The 14597-nt window shown below is 45.6% G+C and overlaps 1 protein-coding gene across 2 annotated transcripts in view; it reads right to left on the minus strand.

Moving 5' to 3' along the window:
• Nucleotides 1-12344, minus strand: part of EMC2 (ER membrane protein complex subunit 2) — a 61408-nt gene extending 49064 nt beyond the window's left edge. Inside the window, exon 1 of one of the 2 annotated variants that reach the window (XM_059723810.1) lies at nucleotides 12243-12344. Coding sequence is in view for 1 of the 2 variants with exons in the window: in XM_006269777.4 (XP_006269839.1) it covers nucleotides 11919-11958 (40 nt within the window). In the remaining variant the exon portion in view is untranslated. Of the gene's footprint in view, nucleotides 1-11918; nucleotides 12030-12242 lie in introns of those variants that run through there. The other variant, XM_006269777.4, reaches the window with a different exon arrangement.
• Nucleotides 12345-14597: the final 2253 nt, after the last annotated feature.

Here is a 14597-nt window from a genome sequence, read left to right on the forward strand (position 1 = left end):
ACTGAGATCTTCCAGAATAGCAGCTACTTTTATAGAATTGTATTGTCCTGCAATACTGAGGGAAGGTGACACCATAGAAAGAATGGTGGGAGAGAAAGCAAGTTTCTTCCCCTGAGAATTATTCAAATCTACCAAGAAAAAAATGCATCATAAACACAAGAAAAAAAGAATAAGTATGTTTATCATTACAAGCTATATCTACAATGTCTCTTTATCAGGAAACTTTCAAAGTATATTTCAATACCCCCATGAATAAAACTTTCTTATAGAAAAATAAGAGAAACTGTAAACTATCTGATAGTAATAAATAACGATTGACCTTATATGTTAATATATCTACTATTATTTACAATGCTCTAGCAAAGAAACTCAAGCACTAAGTGCAAGGATGAAGCAATTCAGCTTTATTATTAAACTTCAGCAGATGAGAGCATGTATGCATGCATGCACATATTTTTACAGACTTTTTATAGGATAAAATTTCTGGCCATTCTAATAAATAATTTAACCCCAGGACCATGACATCACCCTCTGCTATGGAAAACAGGTTTGGTAAGAGCTCTTAAATTAAAATTCTTATAGATTTACTTATCACATTTGCAAAACAATGCCAAAATTGCTTTGTATTTATACCTCCTCTACGGGACTTTGGAGGAGAAGATTAGTAGAAATATCAAAACTCATTTGTGAGGTACGAGAAGTAATTTTATAATAAAAAATAAATAAGTGCTGTAAAATTCATTTCTAGGAGGGTCCTGTTGCTTCTCTGACAGCATGCAGCATAAAAAGCAGGCAAGAAAATAAGAACTTTCACACAAAGAGAAATCAAAGTGAAAACTACTAAAAATAAACCATCATCTACCTAGCTAAGATAGAACAGATACCACTCTTATTTTCTTTTTAAACAACAAAATACACTTTTTATGGACCAAATCTTGAAAAAGGAAACTTGGAAGAGACTTTACTAACTTAAGTCTTTCTTTACCTTCTAAAGCATATAACACAAAAAAATATAATTTATCAGCCCCATAGTTGGGGTTTATTTATCACATTATATACTCTACTTCTTACTATGGAAATGTAACATGCAAAATTAGTGCCAGTGTTATTTTTAAATGCACATCACTTGGGGAAAAATGCTCTGACTTTTGACAATTTTCCTAGCATTTCAAAACACACAGGTTAATAAAATTGACAGTTCAATATTAAACATAGGCGTTTTTCTGTCTACTAGAACTGATCTCAGATCCCTCGTAAAACTGTTACTGTGTTACATTTTGTATTTTGAAAGTCAACCAAAACCACCACAGGGTTACATTTCATGTGCACAAGTAATGTTAAATGATTCCTGACACATGACGACCCCTGGAAATTAAAAATTAGACAGCAAGAATGTGAATGAACACAAATGTTCACATGAACTGACAGGTTAAAGACACAAAAAATAAATAAGTCATCCAATTTTCATCTATTCATTTACTTGGCAACCATTAAAGTCTCCACACCAGTATACTTTTCAAATGTAATATCTAAAACTATTTATTAACAGCATTCATGCCCACCATTCATCACCAAAATGTAGGATTTGCAAGGATGGGGGAAAAAACCAGCACAAGAGCATGCCGTGTCACTTGATCATTGACAATGAGAAAGCAAGTAGAAATAAATGCTTTAGCTCACTGGTTTTCAACCTGTGGTCTACAGACCCCTGTGGGTCCACAGACTGTCTAAAGTGTCCACAAAAGATGACTATGATCAATATGTGAATACCCACACTTACAATTCAAAGAGGTCTGCCCCTCCACTCAACACTTTTTTAGGGGTCGGCAAATGAATAAAGGTTGAAAACCACCATTCTAAGTCATGAAAATCAAGTGAGAGGCAGGTTAGCTAGATAAGAAAGTGAAGCATTTGAATAGACTACTGAAGAAAATGATAAAAATGTAGAAAACAATGTAAACAGGTACTGTTTTTCTTTCTTGCAGTGCGCATTGGAAGGGGTCAAAGTTACTAAATTTTTTTACTAAAATTTATCAGATGTGTCAGTCAGTTATACTTTAAGTCTCCTGTGTTAGTATACATATATATAATAGTGCAATAGTGGTGTCTGACTTTGGGGAATCCTAGGAGATATATTTATACTGTTGCTACATATGAGCTGATCAACAGATGCATCAAGTTATTTTGTTCTCTTAACTGTCAAGCACTCAAATTTATGGATGTACAAATCAGTTAAAAACTCTAAGCAATAGGCACATTTTGTCACAATGTTGGTTCTTAGTAACAGAATGGACCTATTATGTTGAGAATTATACTGTACACCCCAGAGGAATAGTTTGTTCTTACTCTACTTTTACTACAGTTTTAATTCACTTCTTTTGGATATCAAAGCAGTAACCAGTACATTTTAAATTTTCATACTATTTTAGTTCTCTTGGGTTAGTATATATGTTTGAAATCCCTGACATTAATAAAAGCAAAGGAAGAAATTAAGACCATTGCTGCTAAGGGTATTATTATTCAACAGTTAGCATGCATATTTTCTACAGTTATGTTATTAGGTGTAGCTGTTACTGTGGTCACACAGTGAACCAGCAAGGACTGTACACTTCCTGACTGCCCAGCACCCATTTTTCAAGTACTTTCCATTTACTGGTCTCCTCAAAGACCTCTAGAAAGAGATTTTCCTATTCCTCCCTACCTGTGAAAAATGGCAAGCATTAAACCAATTTAGTCAAATGTGCAGTGTTAGTAGTGGCAGAGCAAGTGTCTTTCATTCTGTTTCTCTCTTCCCCGAGCTGGAAAAAAACCTGTTACCTAACCAACCCAACCCAGCACTTTGTCCACTGGTTACTGCTACCCCCAACTAGAATCCCCGAATGATTGCAGTGAGCTAAACTGATGCGCCAGTATTTCAAGTTTCTCTGTGGTAACCCCAGTTTTACAGTCATCTAAATTGGTAAACAGAATACAAGTAAACTGAACACTATCCTACAATTATAATGAAAAACAAAGACCAGTTAGAACCAAATTTAAACAGTTCATGGAAGATAATATTTACAGACTGTTAACAACACATGCGGAGAATTATAACAGTGAAGTGTCAAAGCCTACTAAATAGGGAGCTAAATTATAAACAGAAATTAATTCATTTTATTAACCAATACACAAGAGCTATAATTTCATCTTCAGTAAGTGAAGTGGAACTTTCTGAAAATTATTAATGTCACTAATTAGAAATGCAGTTTGCAAACTATCCTTTTTAGAATTAATTTAGGGCTCTTACTTCACTATAAAGTTTCCTTGTGTCTGAATTTGCAAGAAGCAGGTCTGTTATTTACTGTGTTTAATTTGTTTCTTATTTACTAACGATCCTCACTAAACTCTGAAACAGTATAAAATCTTTGCTACAAATACCTTACTGTAGAAGATAAGGGGAAAAAAAGCAATAGTTGCTTAAGTAAAGTGATTTTACTCCTAGTAAATGGTAAAGCAATTTGCTATTAGTGACCTAAAAACTGGTGCCAGATGATGGAAACTGTGGAGAGATTCATCTGAAATCTTGCAGCATATACTTCAATTTGCCTTTCTCGTAGAGGCCAGTTTTAGGGAGTATGTTGTCCCTGTCTTGGCTTTGGGATCCACTGCAGGATTTGTCCAGGATATTGACTGGAAAGAAAATTTCCCCCAAAACAACATGAAAAATTCTCCAAACGTGTGTGTACTATTAACCAAAAAAGTCATTACTTTTAGCTGGGTCCAAGATGTTAGTAATGCTATTCTTGTGCGAGTGAAGCTGGACAAATCTTGTTTACTTTGTCTAATCCTGACCTGATATATGAGCTTTCACATGAAAACCAACTAACTTTATTTGGTTTCAGTCGCTCTAACTTCTCCCCAATGTTTGTGTTTCAAGTTATGTCAGTCACACAGCCCAATTCCCACTGCACAAAGCCAGTTCCTGAGATGACTTTACAAAGTTTTTTTTCTTCCTTCATAGGCTAAATTTATCTCTGGTGTAACTATATTAATGAAAATAGATCAATGTATTTAAAGTTCTATCCTCAATTTACACAAGAAATGTTAGAAGGATTAAAGTAAATAGGGATAAAACAATAGGCATCAACTGAGAAGAACCAGGAAGAATATGCACAGCTATTGTGTAATGTATTAACAAAACTGCTCCAGACAGATGCAGCTCCAGGGCTATATACAGACATTACATTTCTTCTTGAAATATCCATGTTTTCCTGTTTTGTATTCTATTTTCTCCAGTTCAAATTTGTTTTATGTTAAATGCCAAGCTAACATAGAAATGCAGTTACTGATTTACCTAATCTGCAAATAAAACTTAAAAACTAAATTATCTATGGAACTTTATGCTAAATACCCAAAACAGCACAATGCATATGACATTAGCATCCTACAACCCTATTAAGGATTGAAAGCCCGTTTTTCTACTGCTGAAGACACGTAAAAAGATCCTGCCCCAAAGAGCTTACAACCCAATTAAAAGCAAACTCAAATAGTGGGAGGAGGGTGAAGGCAGGAATAACAACATCACACATTATTCACTTCCAAGTCTTCCTGTTCACAGCACAACCTGAACACACTGCAAGGCCCCTATCCTATCCACACAGAAATCACCTTGAGGTGAACAACCTCCCATGGGAGAGGGAAGAGATACCTCCACAGGCCAAATCAGTCTTGCGGGGCTTCTTGGCACCACTGCCAGAGCCACTGTAATAGCAAAGCTCCAGAACACAAGGGATGTACATTGCTGCCCCTTCCCTATACACTTACCCAGGTGAAAAATGAGGATTTTTTTGTCACTGCTGGCAACTAAACATGACATTAGGGAAGATGGGAGTGGAGGGAGGGGGACAGAGGTGAATGGTTCATAGATTTATAGATTCATAGATTCTAGGGTCGGAAGGGACCTCAATAGATCGAGTCCGACCCCCTGCATAAGCAGGAAAGAGTGCTGGGTCTAGATGACCCGAGCTAGATGCCTATCCAACCTCCTCTTGAGGACCCCCAGGGTAAGGGAGAGCACCACCTCCCTTGGGAGCCCGTTCCAGACTTTGGCCACTCTGACTGTGAAGAAGTTCTTTCTAATGTCTAGTCTAAATCTGCTCTCTACTAGCTTGTGGCCATTATTTCTTGTAACCCCCGGGGGCACCTTGGTGAATAAAACCTCACCAATTCCCTTCTGTGTCCCCATGATGAACTTATAGGCAGCCACAAGGTCGCCTCTCAACCTTCTCTTGCGGAGGCTGAAGAGGTCCAGGTGCCCTAGTCTCTCCTCATAGGGCTTGGCCTGCATACCCTTAACCATATGAGTGGCCCTTCTCTGGACCCTTTCCAGGTTATCCACATCTCTCTTGAAGTGCGGCGCCCAAAACTGAACGCAGTACTCCAACTGCGGTCTGATCAGCACCCAATAGAGGGGAAGTATCACCTCCTTGGTTCTGTTCGTCATGCATCTGCTGATGCACAATAAAGTGCCATTAGTTTTTCTGATGGCTTCGTCACACTGCCGACTCATGTTCATCTTGGAGTCCACTAGGACTCCAAGATCCCTTCCCGCTTCCGTTCTACCAAGCAGGTCATTTCCTAGGCAGTAGGTATGCTGGACATTTTTCCTCCCTAGGTGCAGCACTTTGCATTTCTCCTTGTTGAACTGGATTCTGTTGTTTTCTGCCCACTTGTCCAACCTGTCCAGGTCTGCTTGTAGTTGTCCCCTACCCTGGTGTCAGTGTCAAACCCCTGGCTTCTAGAGTTGTGGTGATGGAGCGGTTCTGACAGCCCCAGGGTTAGCACCACCACCACTTGTAGGTCATCTGCCCCACAAGAAGTCCCATGGTCTACATCTGCCATATGGGACCAAATGAGTTTGACACCTTTCACATAAATTATAGACCATCATTAGAGCACACACCTAGGATACTGGAAGAACAGCATGGGAAGAAGTAGTCCAGCTAGAATCTTTTTACAACAGACTGCAGGAATTTGCTCATTTTTCACTGCCTTTACTTTACACCCTGTACAGCATGAAACAATCACTTACTATTTTAAGCAAATCCACCCTAATACAGAGAGAGAGAGAGAGAGGAGAGAGAGAGCATGCGAGCATACACCCTCCTTCTCCACCCCCCGCAAGTCACTCCCATCACTCACTACCATACCAAACCTTCTCTGGGCCTTGCTTTCCTCCAGCATTTCCAGCATTCTTATTCAGCTAACAGCATAGAAAACAATATTCACTGTTACAAACCATGAGCTTAACTTGAAGGGAAGACTGAAATATATCAATTTAGAAATCAATTAAATACGACAAACTCCTTTTCTACTCCCACTACTTTTTCATGCTCCAATGGGCAAATACTTTGCACAATGCCAAAACAATGAACAATCATGGTCCCTTTGAACCAAAGGTGAAGGCAAATCCCAGAGAGAAGGAATGAGAATACTGTACAAACATATGAACAAAGCCCAAGTGTTAAAATAGTTTGAGATTCCTACTCTTCCTCAATTGCAACAGAGAAGCTGTTTCTGAAATATTCTAGATGCAAGTTACAAATGTCTAATGAATCATACTCGCAGCATACCCAAGGTAGGCTACCAACCCCATGCAAATACCATGCTTCTCTTCTTGCGGTGTACTACTGGCAATTTAATAACTGGAAAGCAAACGTGTCTTTGTTTAGTGCTTTATTATTGTTTCACTTGAATGACAAGGCATAAACATTTGAGAAAAAAACTGAGTGACTTAACATAAGTTTCCTTAAGCACTGGTATCCCTCTCCTCAGCAAAATATCCATGTTGTTATTTTTGCTGGGAGGGCCTGAGAGTAGTTGTTGGTTTTCGTGTAGTGGGTTTTTTTGTTTGTTTGTTTTTTGTTTTTTACAGGGGTGGAGTTTAAGTGCCTGACACCAAAATTCTTTCAAGGCAAATGCAAGCATGTTTGTTTTTATATTTTAAGGATTTTTTTCCTGAATTCTTGTCTACATAATGTACTGTTTTTTTATTTATAAGAAATCTATCAACCTGGCCTTTTCAAAATTTAATTCCACTTTCTGATAGTGCACTACTTCAAAAACATGACATAACATTTTACTTTAAAGATTTTTGTAAGACACTTCTGTATTGATAATTAGCAGGGTCTTCTGGCTGGGTCTATGAGTAACACTATCAATGCATGTGTTCACATCCTTCCCTATGTGCAACTACCTCCCTGCTGCCTGTTCAATTTCTGCTCCACAGCCGCTGATGCATTTAAATAGTTGCATCATGCTAGTGGGAATGTGACTGATTATAAATAAAATAGCAAAATCAGACGTATACAACGCGCTGTCAGAAGTATTAAATAAACTCAAAAAACTCAACTCTTTCACCTTTCAGTTACAGGTTTCTCTTGGTTTATGCAGTAGATGCATTCCCAGAGAATGGTGCATAAATCGAATTCGCATAAAGCAAACCCAGTTTACAGTGAAACAGTTAGGGATGCATTCCTAGGGCAATGAAAGAGACAGGGAAGGAGTGAGGCTGGGGCTAGGGAAGGGGCAGGGAGAGGGGTACAGTGCAGCAGGGGCAGCACCAGCCTCTTCATGGCGCTCAGTCCCACCCACCCCAACCCAAGTGCCAGGAAGAGCCCAGTGCCCTGCCAGCCCAAGCCTGCAGCAGCCGCCATCCCCAGCCTGCTCTTGCCCCGCTGCAGGTGGCTACCCGCTCCTGCTGCAGCCCTGGGAGCAGCAGAGGCTGCCTGCTTGCAGCCTCTAGGCTACACCGTGCCCCCAACCCCGCGGGGCTCCACTTCCCCCGGGGCACTGTGCCCCAAACCCCGCAGTATGGCAGAGCCCAGCAGCTGCAAGCAGGCAGCATTGGCTGCTCCCAGGGCTACAGCAGGGGCAGGAAGCTGCCTGCAGCCGGTCGAGAGTAGGCTGGGGCCAGTGGCCGCACCAGGCTCTTCCCGGCACTCCAGCAGCCACCAGTCCCTACCGGCTCTCATTTGGCTGCAGGCAGCTGTCCGCCCCTGCTGCAGCCTTGGGAGTGGTGGATATTGTCTGCTTGCAGCTGCTGGGCTGCACCACACTAGGTGGTTCAGGGCATGGTGGCCCAGGAAAAGCAGAGCCCCGGGGAGTTTGGGGCACAGCACAGCCCAGCGGCTGCAACTTGCTTGCATCGGCTGCTCCCAGAGCAGCTGCAGCAGGGGTAAGCAGCCGCCTGCAGCCGGACAAGAGCAGGCTGGGGCCAGTGGCCACTGCAGACTCAAGCCAGCAGCGGCACCAGGCTCTACAGAGGCAGGTGCGTGGGGCCCGGCCCCATGGCCTTTTGCCCTTCTTTCACCCCTCCCCTCTGCTCACGGCCGTTTCCCCTCCCCTCACAAACTCAGACTTACCTGCTTGGGGGAGGGTGGAGCACGCCTATGCCAATCACATATATGCAAATTTACCTCACATATAATGAATTTCAGGTACACAAGGGTCATAGCATATGAGCAAATTCGCATAAATCAAACCCACATAAATCAAGGGAAACCTGTACAGTGAATCTTAGGTGTTACTTGTATTAGTGTAGACATAAACTTTTCTTATAGAAATGTACCATACTTACTGGAATAAGTTCCCCATCCCCACAATCAATATGGCGGGGAGCCATGTCTTAGTTTTGAGAACCAGCTGGGGCAGGCAGCTGTTGTGGCCTCAGTTTTGGGCTTGGGGCTAGGGCCAGAGCCACAGTAGCCACCTGCCCCAGGCCGGGGTGACTAATACGGTAGGTAAGGGAACACAGTGTGGCAGGCAAGGGGGTGATCACCTAGTAGAGGTGTGGGTACCTAGGGGAGACCACATGGGGGGGGGGGGCGGGGAGTGCAGGGGAGACCACACAACCTGCACCTCCCCCTTACTTCCCCACAAGCCACTCACCTTCAGCTCTAGGTCTGGCTCCAGCCCCAAGCAGTGCTGCTGGTTCTTCCTGACTGGGCTATGCCAGGGCTGTTGCTGACTGCTCTGCACCCAAAGCCACTGCAGAATGCAAGCAAGTGGGCAAGAGACCAGGGGCAGGTTGCTGGGGTGGGGAGACAGGCACAGGGGGCACATGGCAGGGGTCACACACAGGCATACAAGGGCAAGCAGCAGGGAGGCAGGTGGCAGGCAGGCAGAAAGGACAAGAAGCAGGGGGGGCAAGCACAGACATGGTGGAGGAGGAGAAAGGGACAGGTGTCTGGCCACCCCCTTGCTTTCTCTCCTACAGCGGGCGGGGGATGGGAATTTAAAACAGTCCTCCAATAATTAGATTCTATGCATGGAAAATTGTAACAAATGAATCTATTTATCTAATTATTGGGGAGTCATCTTAAATTGAAAGTTATCTTGGATTTCAGTGAATACAGTAATTTCAGGTTGATGAGCATTCCTTTAAGAACCTGACAAAATACCAACAATTCAGTTTGAATCCTCAATCAACAAATAACAGTAAAGAAGGTAGAACACAGGCACCACATGCAAATGTGATGAATGCCTTGCATTTGAAAGCTTGTCTAAGGCTACTACACAGTTGGACCAAGATACTACACTAAGAAATCCTTGCCTCTCACACAAGTTATTGAAGGAAAGTTACAGCATCTCTCCTTTTCCTATATTTATTCCCCTTCCCTGCAATCCAAAAGCAAGTCAAGCAAAAATGAACAGACCCCTATGTTCAAGGAACACTTCCATTATGTCTTCTTTTTAAATAGTTTTGCATCAGGAAAGTCAGCATTATTTCTTCGGAGCATCCTACTCCTATTTTTAACAAAGGTAAAAAACAATTTACCAAGAGCGTATGGTGTCTGCCAATGCATAATCTTAACTACTGTACATCATCTTGTTTGTTGTCCAACCCAGCTTTAGCTCTTACTTCTCACGCCAGAACAACAGACTTTAATGACAACTCAATCTTAGTTCTGGCCTAAATAGGACATATTGCTTCTGGTGAATTTCTAGATAAGAAGTTGCAAGGCTAAATGAAAATGCCCAAAGTATTACTGTACATGCATTTTCTATTAAAAAGAGTGAACCTTGGTCCTAGAAGATACAAACATACAAGATGAAATGTTCCCTTCAACCTAGAAGCATAGCCCCTTTCGAGTTTACACTCCTAATTCAGGTAGGAGCTTCTGAAGTTTCCACCATAATTCTCAGTTCTTGTCAGACTGACAAATAATCTCCTGGTATTCATGTCTTAGTTTCTTCATTTTGTTTTGTTTTTTGGTAGGTTGAAACATTTCATCTCTTTTTCTTTTATTTCATAGATGTTATAGTCAGAAGGGACCTATTAGATAATTGAGTCCAACCCCTAGCCCTGGGCAGGAATGAGTGCTGGGGTCAAATGACCCCAGCCAGGTGTCTGTCCAATCTCCTTTTAAACACCTCCAAGGAAGGGGACAGCACCACCTCCCTTGGAAGCTTATTCCATATTTTGGCAACCCTCACTGTAAAGAATTTTTTTCCTGAGGTCCAATCTGAATTTGCTCTCTTCTAGTTTGTGGCCATTATTTCTAGTTACCCCAACAGGCACTCTGGTAAACATTGTATCCTCTATTTCTTGCGGCCACGAGATCACCTCTCAGCCACCTCTTGCGGAGGCTGAAGAGGTTCAGGTCTCCCACATAGGGTTTTTTTCTGTAGGCCTTTAACCAGATGAGTGGCCCTCCTCTGAACCCTCTCCAGGTCATCCACATCCCTCCTGAAGTGTGGACGCAGTACTCCAGCTGTGGCCTGACCAATGCCGCATACAGGGGAAGTATCATTTGGCTACATAGAGGGGAATTATTTGATGGTTTGAGTTAAAGCTGTTTGGCCATTTCTGAGGCCTTGTGCACAGTAAAGAGGGGTTTATTACCATACCTATCCCAGCAACGCCCCCAGAGTAGTTGCAGTTTATACTGGCAAAATTGTTCTTTTTGCAAATATGGCTTATACATGCTCCCCGAACAAAATAAGATATGCTGGCACAGAGGGTGCATCTCCCCCGCCCAGCACAACTGTGTGAAAAACTGTATTGCTAAATTATTCGAATTACTGGCTAAATGTAGACCGATCCCAATTTACTGGACAACAGAGTCGTATATTTCTGCACAGCTGGGGGGTGGGGGGGTGGAAATGAAGTTTGCACTTGGCAGCGCCAAGCTCAGACACCCTGGTTTCATAACAATGTGAACTGTAGTTATGAACGCTTGAAACGTTGCAACCAAGAGCACCCGTGAGGAAGTTTGGGAAGGAGTTACCATGAAGACTGCGGTCTACAGAGATGTCACAATCAGGGACAGAAACAAAACAGTCTCTGGAGAGGTTTGGAGGGAGCGTATGTGACCAAGAGCACATCAGTTTCAGTACCAATGGCATTGGAGGGAGCTACGCTACTAATGTCACGCCTGGCAACCTTTGAATCAGAGACACAGAATTAGCCGTGCTAGTCTGAAGTCAGGTAGGTGGTGGGGTAGATTTGCACTGTACAGACTAACCACACGCGTGTGCAACACACCCACAGCAGAGCTTTAGCTCAAAGCCTGTGTATCTGATAAAGGAGGAGCATCAGCTCAGGAAGCTCATGCCGCAGACACGTGCTTGCGTAAAAGAGACGGTGCAGCTGAGACGGTGCAGAGACCGCGCGAGGCGGGTATGTCTTGGGGCAACACGCGTCACTGGAGCGGGTAGCGAGCCGGGATCGAGTCAGGCCGCGGGAGGGCCGCGCTGGGCCCAGTAAGAGGAGTCACCCCAAGACCCCCGTCTCGGCAGCTGCTCCCACCTCGCCTTGGGGACGCGCGGCAAGACGCGGGGAGGGAAGGCCCGGCCCCGGTCGGGGGCGCGGGCAGGCAGCGCCGCGGGGACGGGCCGGGCAGGGCCGCGAGACGAGGGGCGGGCGCCGCTGTTACCTTCCCAAGTGACATCGTACATCTCGGAGACCTTCGCCATCTTGCTGCCTGCCCCGCCCCCTAGCGTCACCCGTTCGAGCCGCCGCCGCGGCCCTCATTGGAGGAGAGGGAGAGCGCGGCCAGCGCGCGCCGTGTCGTCACCGCCGGCAGGGGGCAGGGCTACGAGGAGCCCCTCCTCCCGCGGCGGCATCAGTCCAGCGGCGGCCCCGCCCCAGGCACGTGTTCCCCGCGCCGGGGCCAAGGCCGCGCCGTGCGCTCCGCTCCGCTCCGCTCCGCTCCGGCGTGCTGCTTGGTTTCCCTTCCCGCGGGCCCCGGTGTCCTCACCTGAGCCAGCCCGTGGGACCCGCGCTCCCGCGGGCTTGTCTGCTGCGCGGCGGCCCCCTTTGCTGCGCCTCCCCTCGCAGCGCCGGGTGGAGCCGGCTTGTGTTCATCACAGCTTGTGCTCCGTCTCTCTCTCTCTCTCTTATTTAGTCTCTAAAGGCGCATGTCTGCGCTGCCTTCCGACTCCCCAGTAACAGGCCTGACTACCTCTCCCTACCTCTGTGTCAGTGCAAATGGTTTTCCGCCCTGAAATGCGGTTCCCTATAGAGTCCAAGGAACAACGAGACGCTCAGAATTCGGCTGCCGGAAGCCCGAAATCGGGTGTGGGCAAAGTATGGCCCATGGGCTTGCACACTGGCCACATGTAGGGGGTGCATACGGGTGCGCGTGCACCCCCTGAGCGTGGCAGTGCACCCCCACCGCCGGCAGTCAGTGATTGTCAGCAGGTGGTCGGCGACCAGGGCTCACCACCCCCTCCCCTGCCCTGCTGCTGGTGCCTGCGGGAGCTCCCTGCTTAGCGCCGCCGTGCCCCCCCAGCCGCTGGAGGCACGCACCATTCATGGGCCTGCAGCTGGATTTTTGCCCAGCCTGCAGTGGGTCCCTCAGTCCCTCTTGCCCCAGGCTGTGGCATGTGTGACCAGCTCTGCTGCCCCCGGGCTTGCAGCAAGGCCAGGGCAACATGGCAGCTGGACTCCGTTTCTGGGCAGCTCCTTCCAGCTGCTGCTGCCAGACCCAGGCCTACTGCCTTGGCACCCCAGCCCATCCACCCTGCACCCACTGCCAGAGATGGGAGCTGTGTGGGCAAGGCATTTGGCCAGGCAGCTGGGCTGGGGCTGCGGGCTGGCAGGGAGCAGCATCTGGGAGCAAGGTGGGTGGGTGAGGCCGGGGAGACCCAGGATCTTACAGCAGTGACAGCGCAGGGCTGGAGCCCTGGGCAGAGTTACAATCTGCTCCCTGGATGCCCCTGCAACGAGCACGGGTCCTGCAGGCAGGGTGGTGCAGGACAAAGATTACAGCTCTGCCCTGGTCCTAGCCCCCTGCTGGCACCTCCCCACAATCCTAGCCCAGGCCCCAAATGCAGTTCCTCATGCTCTGCCCATGTAGCTCTCTGCCACTCTCCATGGAGATCCTGGGATCACAGGGCCGTGACAGCACAGGACTGGGGCTGGGGCAGAGCACCAGTTCTGCAGGCGGGGACATGTGGGGAGTCCGGCACTGCCACCATCCTGAGACCCCATCCTGTGATCCAGGCCTCAGCTGCTCACCCTGCTCCCAAACACCACTCCCTACCAGCCTGCCCACCCGCTTGCAGCCCCATCCCACATAGGGAGTTTTGGTGAGTTGTGGGGGAAGAGGGGGATGCTGACCCAGCCTGTGAGAGCTCAGCAAAACTTCCTATGTGGCCCACGGGCCCAAATAATTGCGCACCCCTGACCTAACCTGTAATCAAAACCAGTGGTCCAGTGAATTTTGAATTTTTGTTCTGAACTGTAGCACAGATCTACAGGAGTGGTAGTGTCCCCTCCCATTTGACTCCAGAATACCTTCATGGCTTGGGAACTTTCCTGGGGCTGGTATGTGTGAAATCACCCAGAGAAGGAAATGAAGCTAGATCTCCTGTGTCCTGCTTGAGTGCTCTAACTGCTAGGCTACAGTAAAAACAAGGATCAAGACAATATCAGCTGCACCTCTGGTTAAGATTTACAAAAAAGAGCAACCCCTGCTCAGTTCTTTAAAAGATAGGATATAGGTTTCTAGTTTCACAAGTTCTGGGCTGGAGGGATATTCATGCACTCTTGAGCAAGATGCCTCTGCCCTGCAGACAGGCAGTTTTTAAGAAATACCCATTTCCTCAGTATTTTCTTATTGGCTATTTCTAGTTACCTCCCTAATCCTGTTATTTTGGATCACAATTTGAGGTGCTTAGCCCTAATTGACTTGGATAGGTCACACAAAAAGTATGTGGCAAAGCTGGAAAATTAACATTACCCTTCCTTTATACCCCTATGTTGTTACTGTGAAAGAGAAAACCTATGTCATTATCGATGCAACAGTCAGTTATAGGAAATACCATTGTTATGGTTGTGGAAAGCACACATTATGTTTTATGTATTAAGCACTTTTTCCTAGAAATTAAACTAGTGATTAAACAATTGTTCAGTAATGCTGAGCATTTCTATCAATTATCTCAATTTACTTTCTAAATGGAAATTGTTTAAAATATTGTTTGAAAAATGCTAATGTCATTACATCTGGGTTTTTTTATCCTTCTGATGTATGTCGCTTTTATGCCACTTCTACTGGAGTCTAGACCACAGAGCAAAGATAAGACATTAATCTTAACTACTTAGCAACAAT

This window comes from Alligator mississippiensis, chromosome 3 (assembly GCF_030867095.1).
Source record: "Alligator mississippiensis isolate rAllMis1 chromosome 3, rAllMis1, whole genome shotgun sequence".
NCBI classification, from domain to species: domain Eukaryota; kingdom Metazoa; phylum Chordata; order Crocodylia; family Alligatoridae; genus Alligator; species Alligator mississippiensis.